Source organism: Globicephala melas, chromosome 6 (assembly GCF_963455315.2).
Source record: "Globicephala melas chromosome 6, mGloMel1.2, whole genome shotgun sequence".
Classification (NCBI taxonomy): Eukaryota; Metazoa; Chordata; class Mammalia; order Artiodactyla; family Delphinidae; genus Globicephala; species Globicephala melas.
Window position 1 is genome coordinate 54,552,575 of NC_083319.1, and position 19,232 is coordinate 54,571,806.

At 42.4% G+C, this 19,232-nt stretch overlaps 1 protein-coding gene across 3 annotated transcripts in view; it reads right to left on the reverse strand.

Annotated features, from left to right (window-relative positions):
- GLIS3 (GLIS family zinc finger 3) overlaps positions 1 to 19,232 on the reverse strand; it is a 504,645-nt gene that overhangs the window by 36,504 nt on the left and 448,909 nt on the right. For all 3 annotated transcript variants that reach the window (XM_060300887.1, XM_030877089.2, XM_060300884.1), the window contains one exon: positions 11,717 to 11,885. In XM_060300887.1, coding sequence (XP_060156870.1) covers positions 11,717 to 11,885 — 169 coding nt within the window. The remainder of the gene's footprint in view (positions 1 to 11,716; positions 11,886 to 19,232) is intronic.

The following is a 19,232-nucleotide window of genomic DNA, read 5'->3' on the forward strand; positions in this document are numbered from 1 at the left end:
ATACACAAGCAGTGCAAGCCATGTGGGACTGTATGTTTTAGCACTGCTTTGGGGGTTGACACTTTGAAAACAGGTGTTTTCATGATCAGCTAGATTAGATGTTGGTTGGTATGTGCTTTGGATAGTTACCCCCCGCCCTGCCTTCTTTCTTCCATGGGGGTTATAGACCTCCCAAAGAAGGAAGAATGCAACGGAACAGCTAGTTTCATTGCATTCACATGAAAAATATTATTGATTTGCTGCCAGGGAGCAGAAATAATGAATAGAAACTGGTCTATGGCAGATTTGGGGAGGTATTCTTCATTCCCCCAAAGAATTGTGGGGTATCATCTGTAGTGGTTTTAAAATTCATCTGTGAAAACTAATCAATGAAAAATGGCTTTAGCAGTTGGCTGACTGCAGAGGGGGAAAAAAGGAATCCTTTTCAAAACCTAAAAAGAAAAGCACAGTTTTAAGGATTACACATCTGATTTAACATCTAAAAAAACCCCCCAATGATAATACCCCACTTTGTATAGCCAGACAGTGCTCCATTTTAGTAGTCTTTAGTGGTCTTTATAACGATTTATGAATCACTTCATGAATTCCTGGCTGAATCATCTGGGTGACTATAGTATCTACTTATACTTCCCTTCTGTCTCACAAAAGAGACACTTGGACTCAGTTCAATCCAGATTTGTCCCCGAATGAATCACAGCACGTTACTGGGGGAACTGCAAATTGAATTCTGCTTCTGAGACAATCAAGACCAGCTTTCAGAAATGAAGTAACAGCCTTGGGGAAGTGCGGGTAATTGCAACACTGTCCATCTGGGCAGGACCAAAGCAGGCCAAGAGCTGTATGTCCATCTGCGGACTCTGTTCCAAACTAGTCGAAGAGCTGAAGCCATCCCCAGGAAGGGCTTAGTGTTTCTTTCTCCTTACAAGAGTCTGGGTCAATATTAACTACAAATAATTTATCACATTGGACGAGACTAAGACTCAAAAATGACTGCCTGAGCCTCCACAGAGCATGACAAAATGAGGGCTGTGAAGTTGGCTATAGGTGAAATGATCACCAAGGCTTTTTAAAAAAGACACATATATATTATAATGAGTGAGTGCTTGTGGGAAATAGAAAGGGTAGAGTGTTCTGGAGGAACGTTTCTCCACTTGGGTTTAGGGAGTAAGTTGTAAGTCAAGAAAACAAAGTAATCAATGTCCAAGGCAGAGAAGTATATTTTTTCTTGTATACAGTGACATACGGCCCACGGTATCACACTATTATTCCCCTGTGGAAATGCAGAGGGAGGAGGAGAGGACATCCAGGATATGTTACAAAAATGAATTATGCAGGACACATTTAACCAAGAGCCAGGTTTTTTGGAATATCTTGACTGCAGAATTGGCTGTGACTTGGTTGGTTGTCTATTTCAGAATCTGATGTGATGGGGAGAAAGGAAAGAAAAGTCTGATTCTGCCAAATCCTCTTTACAAAAAAAGTGCCAACCAGAAGAAAATTTATCCAGAGTGGTCTTAGACATTTCATGTCAAAAAATTCTGTGGTGAAAAAAAATTCTGTAATGATATCGTCCCTTGGGCAGCTCTGAGTAGGTCAAAGCAAGGGGATTAACTCATAGTCCTGTGGCAAAGGGAAGACTTTCTCTTGTTCAGCATAGTGTTAGGCATACAGTTCAGTCTGCTTTGAAACAGAACGCATTAGGTGAAAGAAAAACATTAGGAAGAAAGTGTGATGAGAATGCTAGATGAGAAATGAGAAAAAAAGTGTTATTTTTCTCCAAAGGTGAGAAAGAGAGGTATAGGTAGATTAAAAAACAGCTTCTTGCATACCTTTCTCATGGTCACATGAGACCATGGTCACAAACTGAAAACAGTTTCTCATGGTCACAAACTGAAAACACGAGTCTCTTGACGACATCAGAAGAACTTTTAGAACTAACTTCCAATGCAGTACTCCTGCCACGTACAGCCAGGTGCCTTTGAAAGCCACTGCCAGATGAGACCTCAGAAGTCAATATAATCCATAAATTTGAAAAGAAACTAGCTGGGTGGTGGTTTGTTCAGTAGTAACATGTGCTGTTTATATGTGCTTTTTTTTCTTCATCTGAAGGATGTCAGGTTACTATTGTAATAACCACAAATGAATTTTCTATACCTTCTCTTGAAGACGAGACTCAACAACTGGCTACAGAAATGAATGAAAAGAAACAGCATATATTTAAAAATTCACAATTAGAGAAGGGCTCTTGGCTCTTACAGATGGAAAGAGCATCAAATCCTCAGATGTTTGCTACCATTTTGTATCTTCAGCACCGCATCCAGTACTATGCAAAGATAATTAATAAATGTTGGCTGTTGCTGTTGAAGAAATACTCTGTTGAAGAGACCACTGGTTCCATAGACGTGGCTCCCAAATTAGTGCCAATTCTTTTTTTTTTCCCCCCCCTGGTACGCGGGCCTCTCACTGCTGTGGCCTCTCCCGTTGTGGAGCACAGGCTCCGGACGCGCAGGCTCAGCGGCCATGGCTCACAGGCCCAGCTGCTCCGCGGCATGTGGGATCTTCCCAGACCGGGGCACGAACCCGTGTCCCCTGTATCGGCAGGCGGACTCTCAACCACTGCACCACCAGGGAAGCCCAGTGCCAATTCTTGTGTCCAGGTGGATGGTACCTTTGTCGAATTGGTGCAAATGGCCAGTTGAATATTATATTTGTCCAGAAACCAGTTTCTGGTTCTGAGGGGAGAACATCTTCTTCAGGAGAATGATTCCAACCATTACTCTGAGGAAGATGATTAAAACAGAGAAAAGTTTTTCTCCTTGCAACTAAACAGAAAAGCAACTAAAGATTATTTCTCAGAAAAGGAGGCAAGAAGACTAATCCAAAGAACTTTGTCTCTTGGTTTCTGCTCACTTCAATAGACTCCTCACCACTAATGAACAAACAGTCCTTCCCTTGAAAAAAGATGTAGTTTCTTAGGAGCCAATTTCTCCAACTATCCCCACCTGAGAGGGGAAAAGATGAAGGTGATTTCCAGATCACACTGTTAAAACATTAAGCAGAGGCTTTCCTTGGAACAGCCTTTTCTACATCAGAGATGAGGCACTTTGTAATATGCGGGTATCTTGACTCGGGCTAGAATGGCTCGTGGGCTTTCACTTTGGGAATTCTGGCTCCATATGACTTGCTGTCTCAGAGGAAGCATATGAAAAGAACACATTGCCACATTTGAATACTATAATGGCTTAGTGAACTCCATGTTGCTTCACGCTAATGCACTAAAGTAGAGGTTTCAAGAAAAGGAATTCTATTTTACCTCAAGCATTCCTTGTTACTGTCATGACTCACTTTCCTGATTGAAAATCCAAGGGGACTAAAAAAACATCATCTTGGGCTTCTCATGAAGTGGATTTGTTTGGAATGTGGGAACGAAATAAAGATGGCTGATTTGGCATTCAGAGGTGAAACAACTTCATTGGCACTTAAAAATTATAGTTCCTTTTACAGACCTTCTAATAGATGGTTTGTAATGTGTGTTTATAATTAATCTAAAATGATGATATAGTGCATTTCAAAATTTAAAATCCATGGAAAACAAACTGATGTGAACGAATACTTGAACCACAAGTCAAGCCACTTGTTTGCTGGAGTGACACGTGTATGCCCACATCAGCATCTCCTGCTTCGCCATGAAGTGACACAAAGGAGAATGTGGAGATGGAAGTGCATCAATCAGCTGCTCAGGGTTACTGCTGCCTTTCACACTATAAAAATGAGTTTGGACTTTATTCTAAGTATGGTGGGAACACAGATGTGAGCAGAAAGTCCTCAATGACTCAATTTACATGTTAAAGGGCAGCTCCTGTTGTGGTGTGGAGCAAAGTCCAGGCGTGCTGGTAGGGTGAAAGTAGAAGGTTGTGGGTAAGCAAGACTGGATGTTGGGAAACCAGTTAGGGGGCTGTTGTACTTGAGAGAGGAGGGGATACTGGTGAGCTGGGTGTGGAGGAGTGGAGCTGATTAGGCTTAAAATGTATTTGAAGGCAGAGCTAATAGGACTTACAGGTTAATTCTATATGAAAGTGCTTGGGCAAAGGGAGGAATCAAAGTTGACTCCTAGGCTTTTTAGGTTTTTAATAGTAAGCTGAAGACAGCCATGGAGACCTAGCTCATTATTTTCCTCCATTATCAAGAAATATATTGGACTCTGGTAATTAGGCTCATAAAAGTTTCGCAGACCACACTGCATTAAGGAGCCTGGGCTTTATGTAGAGAACAGGCTTTTGTGTATTTGGCTAAGACAGGTGCCCTGGTGACCCTGGCATACATTTCAAAGGCCTCCATATCCTGTTATCCACCCAGAAATTTAAATGAGAGATAGATCAGGGTGGGCTATGGCAGCTAGTTCAGCAATGCCTTGTTGTTGTTCCTGTTTTATTTTTCTTCCAGAGGAGCCTTTCACAGTCATTAGGTAGGTGAGAAGAAAGTAACAAATATCACCAATTTCCCTGTACGTGTAACTATTATGATTGAGTCAGGGTGGTGTATTTATAAGAAGCTATTAGTAAGGTGAAGATCTCTGTGAGAAGAAAGGTCATTCCAAAGGCCAATAACCCCACTGATATTTTCCAGAGAGGATGAAGCATGGCTGTGGTCATGGATCAATATTTAAGATGTTTTAAGACTGGTGGGCTATTCTGCCCTGGAATAAACATAAAGAAGTACCAGGAATTTTCCACAGATTTAAAGAAAACAGAACAGAAAAAGGACCTCAAGCTTTTCCGTCTAAGATACAATGCTGTATCTCCATTTTCAAGTCTAGGATATTGGAAGTTTCTGCCTCTTTGTGCTCACAGCATCAACATCAGGAACAACATTCGTTACAGTCAGCAATTCTCAAGTAGACGTGTGGGGGGGAGGGGTAGATTTTGGACCCCCCTCTCTTAATCTTGAATATCTGTGGAAGTCTCTTTTCTAGAAAGAAACTGACCCCTTAATGGGATGTTAAATGTGGATAACTGTTTTCTGAATATAAAGTGCTGAAGCCCAAAGAGAAAGAATGATGCTCTTGACCACACGACATTAGGTGAGCATCCTATCAATAGACTCTAACAGAGGATGATGTAGATGCCAATACTCAGGCTGATAACAATGGATATTTGAGGCTTATATTTATTTTCTGACTATGGCTTTTCTCAATTATTTCAGTGCTAAAGATTGACAGGCTTTGTTTGTTTGTTTGTTTTGCCAGTGTTTGTTGCCTTATAAGTCAGCTATCTATGCACGTGGGAAAGGGTCTGTAATACACATCAAGGAGCCTCTGAGAGCAGTGCTCACTGGGTAAATTGCAACTAAATTATGACACACAGCAACGTGGACACTTCTTAATAATACTCAAGTCTTCTCTTTTATAATAAGAACAGTGAGGCCAAGTTATTGATATTAGAGCTTTAACTTTCAGATGTTTGGCACTTTGTCTCTAACATGGAGGTAATTTTTTTTTGACACTGACTCTTCAAAATCTTCTTAAATAGGTCATGACTATATAAACTACAAGCTTGGAATTGCAAGGGACAAAACTTTCTTTACAAATTGTGTTAAAAAGGAAAATAACACAAAACCCATTGTGTTGCCTTATCAGTCTAGGATATGGAAAGGACAGCCTTTGTCTGCTTGAGGACCAGACAAATCATTCATACATTCTTCATCATTTCTTCTTCTGTTGGGCACAGAATATGTTCTGAACTCTTGCTGGGTGGATAACAGGATATGGAGGCCTTTGAAATGTATGCCAGAGTCACCAGGGTACCTGTCTTAGCCAAATACACAAAAGCCTGTTATCTAGATAAAGCCCAAGCTCCTTAATGCAGCTCATGAGCCTCCTCCTACATTTATTTATGAAGCTCCGTCCTCGCTTGTTCTCTCTCCTCTTAGCTTTTGTATATATGACGTTGCCTGGCTGGGTTCTATAGACCTTCAGATTTCAGGGAGATATTTTTTCTTCTATTCTTCCCTCCCCAATTTTGGGTTAGGTACTCCTTCTGTATGCCTCCACAGCCTCCTGTAGTGCCCCTTCATAGCATCCTAAATTATGATCACCTATTGACCAGGTTAGCTCTTGCTGGACTAGGTGCTTTGAGAGGGCCAGGCTCCTGTCAGCCTCATTGACCACTATGTCCTCAGTGTCCAGTATATTGCCTGGTGCCCAAATACCAGCTGACTGAATGATTCAATAAATGAATGAACCTCAATGTTAGGACTGATTTTGATAAACTTTAATATTTTGTATGATGCTTATGATTTTAGCCATTATTGCACACATACTAGAAGATTAAAAAGAGAGAGAAAAGATTATGTGGAGACAGAGAGAGAATGTGTATGTGTGTCTGTCTATGGAAAAGCTGAGTGGGTGAAGGTATCAGTGTCCCTGTTTACTAAGAAAGTCCTAGGGTGGGAAGGACAGCAAAGCAGCAGGCCTAGTTTTGAGCTGTTCAGATACTACAGATGCAAATATGTGGGAATAGTTAGTATTGAGCATCTAGTATTAAAGACCACAGGAAAGCAAAGGGAACCCCAGCAATGGGTGATGGCAAGAGACTCCTAGCAGAGTGTGTGTGTGTGTGTGTGTGTGTGTGAACATAGGTATTAGAGCAACTACGTATTGTATAGAAGTATGCAGGTTATATAAGATGCTGGAGCTTTGAGGTCACCATCCTTCAGACCAATGAATCAAGGGGAGTAATCCTTTCTAGGAATCTCCCACCTGGGCAGTGGGAGTTGGCAATGACCCCCCGTTTCCTAGGTATTCCCCTCACTGGTACTTTTCCCTTGTCAAACCTGACTTAGCATCACAGGAACCCTGGAGGTTACAAGGAAATTTTAGGTTCCTGCCCTAAAAGAACTAATAATCCAGTTAGCAAGTGGACATCTGGGAAATGGAAAATAAATGAGACAGATTTAACTGGGGAGCTGCACGAGGCAAGGAGGCTTTCTGGGCTGAAAACTAAGCCGAGCCCCAGGCTGATAACATTTAGTCAAGAATAAGACAATGAGGGAATATCCTTATTGTCTCTTTAGGTAGAGAAAGATCCTGAATTAAGATGCAGAAAACAACCAAGCTAAGTCAGTGAGCAAGTTGGTTTGACTAGAGCTAAAGAACTTTACATAATTGCAAAGACATGACATAGAAAACAATTGCTATTTTTAACCCCTTGGCATCCAGGAAAGCTACAATATGTTCCCAATGGTGAATAAGAAAATGCTATCTGTGAAGACCAGCCGTGGTTACCCAAAGGCGTAGAAAGACTGCACATATATCAAAGTCCCTAGAATTCTAGCAGTATCACATCTGACATGAACGGAAAACAGTAAGCCTTCCCAATACTTCATACAGATTCAAGAAACTGACATTCCTTATTTAGCTAAGGTGTTTAGATTACTTTCTCCAAAAAAATTGTCCCTAACATTCTCTGCTGTTGGTTCCTGTACTAGAATGCATTCTCCACGGGGAGAGCACATCCTTTCCTTGTTTTCAGTCTTCTCTGGCTCAGAGGTGGGGCTCGTAGGAAGCCCTTTACATGTCACTCCACTCCGGTAAATCCACAAGTCCCCTAAACTCTGTCACTTATACGACAGAGCACACCATATTTGTGGCACTCTTTAGAAGGGGAGAGGCAGCCAACATGCTCTTAAACAAGATGAGTGACACAAATCCAGCTGACTTATTCTTGGGATTGCAAGATTTCTCCATCTCAAAAAGGGACTTCCATCAATGTTTGTTTTCTCTCGTCTAAAAGACATACTTTGAAACCCAATAAATTAACACTTCCGAAGACGCCGAGTTCCCACTGTCATAATGTACCACTGGCTCGTTCAATATGACACAGTAAAACACCACTTCCCATAATAATTTTAAATCAACATTAGGTGATGTGGTGTGGTTCAGCTTAAATCACTGAAACGATGTGTCATTCAGATAATATTTCAAAATAAAAATAGAACCTTGTCAAATTGAGAGAACTTGCGTTTACTTTATTTTACGGTGGTAAGGATCAAAGAAACAGATGTTAACTGGATAGATGTAGTGGACCTTTCCTGACTTATGACAGTGACTCAGCCCATTTTATTAAAAAGTTAAAGCTAAATAAATGATGAATCAATGCCCGCAAAGCAGGAAAAAAAATGCCGGTTTCCCACTAAAAATCGCAAAGTGGATAAACTTATTTCCGTTAGGAAAACTGCTGGGGTTTTTACTGGGGAATTTCCCAGGCAAACAGAGGCAAAGATATATAAACCCAAAGCGGAAGGTAAGCACATTTTCTCTTAGTGTTTTTATGCTGGACATTAGTGCAAACACAGTGAATAATTCAGGGCTGTTTCTCTAGTCATCCTCATCTCCAAACCTGATTGGAAGAGATAAACCTCCACGCCCTTGCTCCTGCCAGTTGGGCTGGCATAGGAACGGGGCTCACATCCTGTGGGGAGAGCAGAGCAAAAAGGCAAAGCCACAAAAGTGAAAATATCCACTTCATTCACCCAGCCATGCAAAGTACACCACCTTCCTCTGCCTCTCCATTTTCCCTTCCATGATTATATTACCAGCCACGGCAATCATCTGACAACATCCTCTGGCTTACAAACCTGAATCTCTCAGCTGTGCCAAGGTTGCCTGTCCTCATGCCATGTAACAAGCTAGGTGCTTTACTTGCTTTGGTTCATCTAATCCTAATTCCCCATGAGTGTAAACTAAGGCTCAAAAGAGCTAAGGAACACCCCATCACCTATGTGTTATTCCTGCCCAAAACGAACAAGTTTATTAAGGAGGAAAAAACATCAGACAAGTCCAAACTGTGGAACATTCTGCAAAATAAATCTCCTCAGTTCTTTAGAAACTGTCAATGTCATGAAAAAAGCAATAATAATAATAATGAAGAAGAAGATTTTTTTTTTTTTTTTTGGCGGTATGCGGGCCTCTCACTGTTTTGGCCTCTCCCGCCGCGGAGCACAGGCCCCGGACGCGCAGGCTCAGCGGCCATGGCCCACAGGCCCAGCCGCTCCGCGGCATGTGGGATCCTCCCAGACCAGGGCACGAACCCGTGTCCCCTGCATCGGCAGGCGGACTCTCAACCACTGCGCCACCAGGGAAGCCCCAAGATATTCTCTCAGATTGGTTCAGAAACAACAGGGAAGCAAGCAAACAGACAAATAAAGGATCTCTCAAGTCAGAAAGAGAAAAAGACAGAAAGAGAGAGAGAAGGTGGCAAAATGTTAACAATGGGTGAACATGGGTGCAGGGTATATGGGTGTTCACTGTGCCATTCTTGAAATTTTTTAATATGTTACCAACATTCAAAAGACGAAATTGAAAAAAAAATTATAAAATAAAACAAAATGAAATGTTAGAAACAAAACTAGAAACAACCCAAGCCGCAGGAGCATCCACGGAATACGTTCAAACAATTAGCAACTGTGAGAGCTGGGATTTAATCAGGTGTTTGGGTTGTTGTTTTTGACTCTAATAATGGTTAAAATCTTTTTCTACATTGATTCTTTTAACGGCTGTGTACAAAAAAGAAGACACACAGATTACTTTTTTCTTATATTCTTGTAAAGAGTCTTTATAACTACCAATAGGATGAGACAAAGAGGAGGAAGTCCCTGTGGATGGTTTCTTAGCTTCACTACCTTGTAGGGTATGATGCTTGGCCAGGCAGAATGAAATGGGATGATGAAAAGCCCACGGATAATATCATTTAAAACTCAACTGGGAACTAAATAAAATCCTAAAATGAATAAGCTCATCTGAACTTACAGAAATACATCCAACAACTGGCAAGTCTGTGAACTTAATAGATGATTATCATTTGCACTGCTTTGCTGACAGATCCTGTGAGAGAAGGCTAATAAGTTGTTTACACATAACCATGTACATAGAAGTGTTAGGATTAAGTCTAACATATTCTGATCCATGTTTCAATTGCCGACCAGACACATCCACCTGGATGTTTTACAGCCACCTGAAAGTCCAAACCCTAAAGTCCATTTATTATCATTCCTTCTTTCCCACCCTCACCTCTACTCAAAACCCTATTTTCCTTTGTTAACGGCACCATTTTCCATCTTGATGTCTCGGGGTGTAACTCAGGAATGAATTTTGGTCCCTCCTGTTTACCCCACCATATATTTATAATTAGTGATTCTGCCTCCTAACTAATAGCCCTTGAATAAATTCTCCATCCTTACTGCTTTGCCTTAGCTCAGGTCCTCATATTGTTCACAAGGACTTCTATAATAACCTCCTTCTTATTTTCCCTACCTTTCATCCCTGCTTCAAACCTCAATTACTTTACCATCTTGTCACCTGAGTTGCTTCTCTAAAATGACAATCTGATGTGTTTCTCTCCTAATAAAGGGTCTATAATGGTTCTTCACTTCCAGTAGGATCAGGGGTAAAATCTTCAGCGTGGTTGTTCCCCATGAGCCAACCCATTCTCACCTGACTTCATCCGCCATGTCTACCTGATGATGCCACCTGAGTTACTGGCACCTTGCTCCCTCCATGTGTCCTTCCCCCTCTCATGTCTTACATATGTTCCTCTGGCTACCTTGGATGCTCTTCCCAATTTATCCACCTGGAAGAGCCTTAATCTTCCTGTAATGCCTAGATCACTCTTGTCTTTCTTTTCTCCCCCTCCCCAAGGCAGAGATGGAGCTTCTGTGGCACCTCTGTTACATCATTTATCCAACCAGCATTACTATATGTTGTTTGCATGTCTGTCTTCACTACCAAATCCTATAATGGCAGGACCAGGTTTTCATCATCTTTTCATCTTCAGCAAAATGTACGACACATAGCAAGTATTCAACAGATGCTTATTAAATGAACAGATGTATTAATAAAGGGTAGGCATACAATTTAAAAATATGGCTTAGTGGACTTAAAAACACATTAAAAAACTCCTAGACCAGGCCAACACCAACAAAACCACAGACTGCTGGTGAAATCAAAGATTCAAGACTTTTACTCCTGTTGCCTATTCAACCCATTATTTTGTCTACCAAATGCCTACTATTCCAGGATTGCATAGGGGTGCCCACAAGAACTTTTTCCCGTGGATGTCTAGGTCAATTCAAGCCAGATGACAAGTGGAGAGGAGAATGAAAGAAGTAGCATGCTGTCCACACCACTGGAGGGCTGGGCAGTCCAAAGACAGGGACCGAAGTGTCAAGATTGAAAAATTTTCTCCCAGAAACTCTTTATGAGGGTAGTATCAACATAAAGTATTCAGTGAACAGCCCCTTTCTGGTAGTGCGCATAAAATCCTGTGCCCTTTTATGCTATATTCTTAAGACAACACCACTGATCTATGTGCTGAAGGTACCATCTTACATCTGGAAAGCATGTCAACCTGTAGGGACATTACCTTAAAATTGAGTCCCTGAAACAAACTGAGGAATGACAGGAACATTCTGATGCATTTCCCCAGCATCAGACACTTCAGTGGGCTATTGCCAGTATCTTTATTTTTTTTCCCATGGAAAATAAAACAGATAATGAGATATTCGGTTCACGTGTTTTGTGCATGTACCTTTAAAATGTCACCTTTGGGTAATTCAACCCACCAATGGATTATTAATAAACTTCAGCAACTGTCAAAGCTCTTCTTGGTGGAGGGAGGTTTGGCGGTGCCACCTATTAGAAGAGAGAGACGGATGGCCTTACCTCTCAGCTCCCGCGTCCGCAGCTGTGGGTGCAGGTAACTGGGAGGAGGGGTTGCGGGAGCTCCCCTGTACATTATGTCCCGGAGAAGGGTGACTGACAGGATGTGAGGTTGGCATGGCCCCAGCAGCTGTCCCGCTTCGGCCTGAATGATTGCTGGAGAAAACTGAAGCTGAAATCAAGGGAGAACAAGCATCAGACTGCGCCCCAAAGGAAGCACGCACTCTTTAAATACTGAAGGCTGACAGCAAGCACATTTTAGGGGCTTGTTTGTTTTTCTCTTTGGTGGTTTTAAGGGAACAGTTCTCCCCTTATTGGATATACACAGCTTTTGTGTTTATGGTGGAACAGGTTCCCCGGATAATGTGCCTTTACTGCTGTCTGAGGAGTCCATGTTCAGCTTGCTCCAGGCTGACATTCACGGTTCGTCTCATAAGAGCTGCCTTGCCCGGCAAGTTCCCTGTCTGGACACTGTATAATTAGCCAATCTTGTAATGTCTGCACCTGGGCGAAGGTCTCTGTATTAGCACTTTTCAGTCACAGGGGAGGACAGTCAGGTAACAGAATATGCGGTCTGCTGACCCAGAAGGATACAACACAGGCCTTCTTCCTCTTCTCCGTGCTGCAGTGAGGCGCTGTGGGTCATGCCCAGTCTCCGTGTCACTGCTAAATCAATGTAATGAGAACAGAGCTTCCCCTGATCCTAGTACCAATGCAGCATCCTACATTCTTTTAACTTCAGAGTCTAACCGACCCTGGGCATTTCCCAACGGTGTGATGGATAAATGTACTTAGTCTTCAGCAAACATGACTCCTCTCCCAACACCACAAAATATGGAAAAGGGGCCTCAAAAACTGCTCTCGGATCTTCTCCCGCTGTTGTCTATTATGACACAGAGTGTGAGTTACAGCCTCGTTGCTGGGGGCAGCCTAGCCTTTGAGAACTATACGTGACCTCAAACTTAAATATGTGCCCATTTAGATCGGCTAATTGGTACCATGTCACAGAAGAAACTGGGGCTTGTCACTTTCGGAGTCTATCACTATCAGAGAAGCTCTCTCAGTGCCTGGATCTACTCAGCAGACGTCTCATTATGCTGCAATCATACCAGCATCATTATGCTGACTCTCTTTAACTTCCTTCTCTATACAAAGCTATGCCAAGCTTTATACCCATCTTTGCTCTTTTTGAACTTACTCTACTGATATCAAAGAATAAATGGATTTTTAAAAAATTTTAAAAACCAGGTTCAGGATTAAGAAAAAGAAGCCACATAATCAAAGAGATTTGAAGGTTTAAAAGTTCAGGGAGCTGTATTTTTAGACCAGCACCACTTTTCTCCAACCTCTCCAGGATAGAGTTAATACCCCCAAATGACCCAGCCCCTGAAAGCTTAATCCAATGGAACAAGAGTTCAAGTACTTAAAGGAACTTGTGAAGAAGCAGAATTATCATCTTCGCGCTCAAAAAGCTACTGAAAGGAGTGTGATCTCATTTGATGGTTTTGTTTTTGGTAAGTCAGCATTGTGTCAGGTTAACTCTTGTCCTTAGACGCCTGCATCCTCCACAGTCTTCCAAGTCCTGAAGAGGTGGTGAGACTAGAAAATGCTTTCCAGCTCAAAAGGGCAATGCAGAGCTTCTGCTGTGTGTCAGCCTCCAGAAAAGTTGCACATTTGCAGACTCGCTAGAGTCACCTTATGGATCACTACCTCATTTATGCTCAGCTTGCTCAAGCAACCACACTCTGCTTGTATTCCAAATAATAATTTTACCCACGGGAGAAGGCTGTTTGGATTGACTGCAGCAACAGTTTCAATACGGTGTTTGTCAGCATGAAGCTTGGTGTTTTATATACTATTCCAAAAACTAATGGAATAATAAGAAGGTCACAGACACTGTGGAAACACAGCTAACTTTTTTCTGCCTTAATGTAGAAACGTGAGCGCTCCTATTTATGTTGTTGCAGTTGCTGAATGCACCCATCACTTAGTATCCGCTGGAGGTATTTTTGTATATATGTGTGTGTGTTTTTCACAAAGAAGTGCTGCCTTGCTGTTTACAACCCATGAGCAACAGAGAAACTTGGTGTACACACTCCATGCTCTGCTCTATGCTTCAATAGAAAATGTGCTGCTTCCCAAAGGCCTACATTAGCTATATTAGCCGGGTTTTTGCATTAGTTGCAAAGAAATAGGCTGGGAAATTTGGTATTGTGTGCAGCCTGCCACACACTGAAAGTTAGGCCTGGTTAAGGTCCTCTCCTTCAGCCCGCTTACTAGCCAGGACCAACCATCCATCATCATGCATCCATCCATCTATCCTTCAACCATTAATTTTTAAATTCAATATTTATTTGGTGCCTACTACATGCTAGCCACTCTACAATATGTGTGCCCCTGTCCTTGCGGAGGTGCAGGTGAATGAGGGGAACAGACCTCTATAAATCCTTATACCAAAATACTGAGACTTACTAGTATAGAACATCAAACGGTGTTCAACGCTTTAACACGCTGTCTTATTTGTGCCCCCCAAATCCCAAAATGTGCCCTAAACTCTGGCCAAATCAGACAACTGACCACACCTCAAATATGTCATGGCAATTTACGCTATTATGCTTTTGCCTGTAATGTCCTCTACCTTTCTGTACTTATTTTAATATTTTTGCTGTGTGTGCAGAGTTACTTGCGTTCTTCTCATTCCTCTCTCAGCAGCCAATTATTCCACAAATATTTACGGAGTACCTACCGTCTGGCAGACACTGAGCCAGGTTCTGGGATGGACTAGTGAACCAGACACCCTTGGTGCCTACTGTCTCCAACACGTCGTTCATGTTTGTCAACACGTCATTCATGTTTGTTGAGTAAACAAAGACGAACACAATCTAAATGCCACTGGAGTCCGTCTTGGGCTCCGTGAGTAGGACAAGGACAGAAAGGAACATTTATCCACCAACTCCTGTTCCCCGCTGGTAAAGGGTGTTACTTCTCTCACACTTCCAAGTAGGCACATGCACCACAGTGGCTAAAGGTTCTCAGAGATGTCCAAGGCCAGGGCATCAGAGAAGCCTGGGGACAGAAAGCCAGTGCAGTTGAGGGGATGCTGCCAAGTTATGCCTGGTTGCCATAGCAATGGCCGCTGGCAGGAACACGTGGTGAAGAGGATGTGAGGTGGGACATAAGAGGTGTGTGGTTTAGGGCCGGAGGCTCAGAAAAATGCCCTCCAGCTGTGGTGAGGTCACGTGTTGACTGACCAACAGTCAAACACACATCTACAGCCCTTCCTTCCACTGCTACAGCCAGTGAATGACACTGGAACAGGCAGAGACCCTTTGACTGCAGACCCCACAAGAGGAAGAAAGGGAGGCTTTAGGGTTCAATTTAAAGTATATAAAAAATGTGTATGAAACAGTTTCTTACGTAGGGTGTAAGAAATTACCTGTCAGCAAAATGAAGCCTGGGACTTGCCTCTATATTCTAACAAATGGGATGAGAAACGTAAGACAAATTCTCTTCTGGTTAGATAACCTAGAAGAGGCTTATAATTTAGTGTCTACACAGAGCACTTTGCATGCAGAGTCCAGGGCAATGTTTGTGGATGTTGCCTGGGACCAATATAATGACCAGAGATTCAGAGGAAGTAACAATAGAGCATGGTTTTCCAACATTCATCCAACTCCCATCTCACATATCCTTCGTATAAAATGGACAAAACTCTGGAGTCAGGTATCAGTGGCTTCAGCAGGATTGCCTTTGACCTCTACCAAAGATCCACATTTCTTAGAAATTGCCACTATGGCACAGGAAATGCCTCTTACTTACACTGACTTCTAGGAATTTCCAGCTATCAAAGTCATACATCCAGGATTCTATCTTACTATAGTCTAAGAATATTCATTCATTCAAACACAATTTTCCAGCCCTTACTCTGTACCAGGCAGGCGCTAGTCTCTTAATGTTTGAAGTCAAATACCTGAGACCTTCACACAGACCCGCCCACCACAACAAATACTTACAAATACTTAGAGATGCTCAGGCTTTGCCAAGTGATTTTTTTAACCTCAGGAAGAAAATCTCCATGTCAGAGTGCAAGTGTAAGGTCATTCACAAAAGGAAAAATTTCCTTCCAAATGATTTTCCAAACTCCACTAATGGGGCATACAATGGGGCCTATCAATCAAAGCATAAGGAGGAGAACTGAACCCTCAGCATCTGGGGCAATATTAACAAAGCTGTCGTGATCAAATCAGGCAGCACACACAGGCTACCTACGGGGCGGCCTTCATCGTCTATGTCACCTCAGGGGTCACTGCTGATCTCAAGGCTGGAAGAGGGCTTTTAGGTGAGCCTCTAGACTGCACTGATGACTGGCAGCTGGAAGAACTGATTAGGCACGGCGGAGCAACATATTGGAAATTCTTATTGCTTTTGTGATTAAGAGATGGTGGACTCCCCAAGGAAATAAAAGCTTGGTCTTGAGATGAATTTGTGAGCCCTACTTCCAGCAGAGGACCAGGAGCTGGCCTCCCTGCTGCTTTAGTCTTTCTTTCTCTCTGGGGCTTAGCTCACTACAGTCCCTCATCCCATCTCCTTATAGAGGTAGGTGGAGGTGACTCAGTTGGGCTTTTTAATTTTGACAAAGCAGCATCTGTTGATCTGTGTGGTCCCCAGATGCCATCTCACCAGCTACTGGGACCAGGGCATTCTAGTCTCAAGCCTTTAACTGGCTCAGGTTAGTTTGCGTTAACAGGCAGCACTCTCTCTATCCAAATGAAAACAATTAATCTATATATCTAATGGGTGTGGACAGGGCACCCTTGGGGACACTTCAGCTGTCATGTATTCACTGTGTGACTAGAGAAAGGCAAGGAGTTTTTCAGGCAAGGAAACTTCCTGAAATGAAGTCTACTTGTCTCAGGCCCATCCCCAGAGACAGGGAAAGCTACCATAGGCATTGTTTCATGACTATGTTTTCATCGTTTTAGAGGGCAGGGAAGAAGACCTCCCTTGTCAGGCTGAGGTATATTAAAAACAGTCAACTGGAGGGCATATTTCTGTTCAAAACTGTACGGGCAGCTAGAATCCTGCTTCTCCAGCTTTAATTTGCAAACAATTCACCAGGGTAAAATATTGATTCTGATTCACTAGGTCCTGGAGGCAGCAAGTGCTGAGATTCTGAACTTCTATCAAATTCCCAAAGTCCCAGGCAATGCTGGGGTTGCTGGTCTGGGGACTGCACTTTGAGCAGTAGGTGCTGGACCATATCTCTGCTGTATTTCATCTTCTTGCCTGCCCCATGCCCCAGATTCAATAGATGACATTTATTTAGTACTTTGCAAACCTTTCTCCAGTTTACTATTGAGGAAATTGAGGCCTAATCAGGTTCTTGATTAGGTTACCTGGCGTATGTAGGTCTTGTGGCTGGTAAGTAGTGGACCTGGAATTCAAACTTGGGAGACCTGATTTCAGATCATGTGCCTCTAACCGTCACACTATATTGCCTCTCAAATGCAAGATGGATGCAAAAACAAAGGCATAAGAGTGTTGATACCGTATCAGAACGCTTGCATACTCCACTTGTAAAGGCCGCTTGGAGTCACTAGGCACTCCTCCCCCACCACACACAAAGCACACGGGTAGTTTTAACCACCAAAATGCTGGTTAGGATCCAAAAAGTAGATTCCCGTTTTTGCTTCTATCCACCCTAAAAGTACTAAAGTGACCTCAACGTGGCTGAAATTTTCCAGCTCTGAAAATTAACTCAAGCAAGAAATTAACTGAATTATTTGGTTTGGAAAACAAACAGCTGGTAGGAGATGGGCTTTTTCTGAAATAAAGATTTCAGATGCTTGTCAGGAGCATGTCGATCCACTGGTGGGAAAGAAGGAAGGCAGGGAGGGGTTCGTCATGAGCAATCAGATATATGCACCTGTTACCACAAGCGAGCACGATGTTGATGTCGTGGGCTGAAAGGCCACTGCCTCTGTCAATAATGCACGAAGAAGAGAAGTACTGGGCAGATCTGTTGCCACCTAGCAGTTACAGTAAATACGCTTTCAGAGTCATTTATGATTACTTGAAAAGCCATGGTGTTGCACTTCATAGAGGGCCTGCTCTCATAGGACAAGGGGAACCAATATTATCCACAGATTGTGAATTCACTTATAATCAGTGCCAGAGTTGGGACACAGAGGAATGACATTTAATGCTTGGTGGCTGGTACATGGGAAGAGGTATGGGCTCACTACTCATCTCTTGGGCATTATTTCCAGGGTCTGGGCACAGAGGGGTAAACTAATCAATGAAATCAGGCTAAGTCGGCTTTCACAGAGATATTAAAAAAGAATTAGAGGCCCCATTCAAATGGTGAGCTCAATCTTGTCTCTGTCTTTCCTCCTCAAGGCTCCCTCCAGGAGAAATTTGAACCTAGGAAGGATTCAGGAAATGACTGAACTGCAGTGAAAATTTTAGCTACTTTGGCCTACCAGAAATTGGGCACTCAGGAGCGATAGTGTCAGGGTGGTTATTAAAGGAACAAAGAGTACGCACTGGGAGTCAGATGGACCTGGGTTTGAAAATGAGCTTTACCAATTACTAGCAATGTGTCTTGGGCAAGTCACTTAACCTAAGCTCAGTTTCTTCATCTTAAATAAGGATAATACCTCACAGGATGGCGAGGAGGATTATACAATATATAGGAAACACTTAGCATAGTGTTAAGTATGTCTGGACCATGGTTAAGGGCTCGACAAACCATTGTTGCTATTCCTTGCCTATTTACATTATTGTAATTATTCCTATAATTAACAGGATGGAGAAGACAAAGGCATGTTGCTCCAAAATGGTAAATCTCCAATAAAGAATGGCTTCTTACCTAAAGATGCATATAAATATAAACTGTGAACTAGAGTCATTTTAAAATGCAAAAGAGCATATACATCGTACTCTCTAATAATAAGCGTTTTTTGTTCAACTTTTCTAATGCAAGTTGGTATAAAGTGTTCAGGGCCTGTGAAAGAATCCTCATAGGGTTAAAATGCTGTACTTTATTTTACATGAGTAATACACACCTTTGAGTTACAACCCATAATGCGTTTCAGTTTAAAAGATAAGTCATTTTCAAGCATGACTGCACTTCGTTAAGGAGCGAAAATGGGCTGTTACTAAAATGTCAACACAATTGTCCCCCTTGAAGCTTAGTTTATCTTGAAGTATTTTTACATTTTCAGCACTTCTTTGTGTTTGTTTCTCCAACAGCATAAAGATCCAGCCGTGGTTAATTTTCAGAATTCAAAAAAGACTTCCCTTCAGTCATTCTGAAGAAAATGACCAACACGGGGCGGGGGGTGGGGGTTGGTGACTGGAGTTTTGGTCCTCAATAATGAAAACTTGTGTCCCAATACCTTCTGCAGTTCTTTGTATTTCACCATGAAACCATTCAGTTGCACTGTTGTTCAGTGGAAAATGCTCTCATGACCTAAATCCACAAACCAGAGAGTTTTCTAGCAAGGATAAGGTCCCG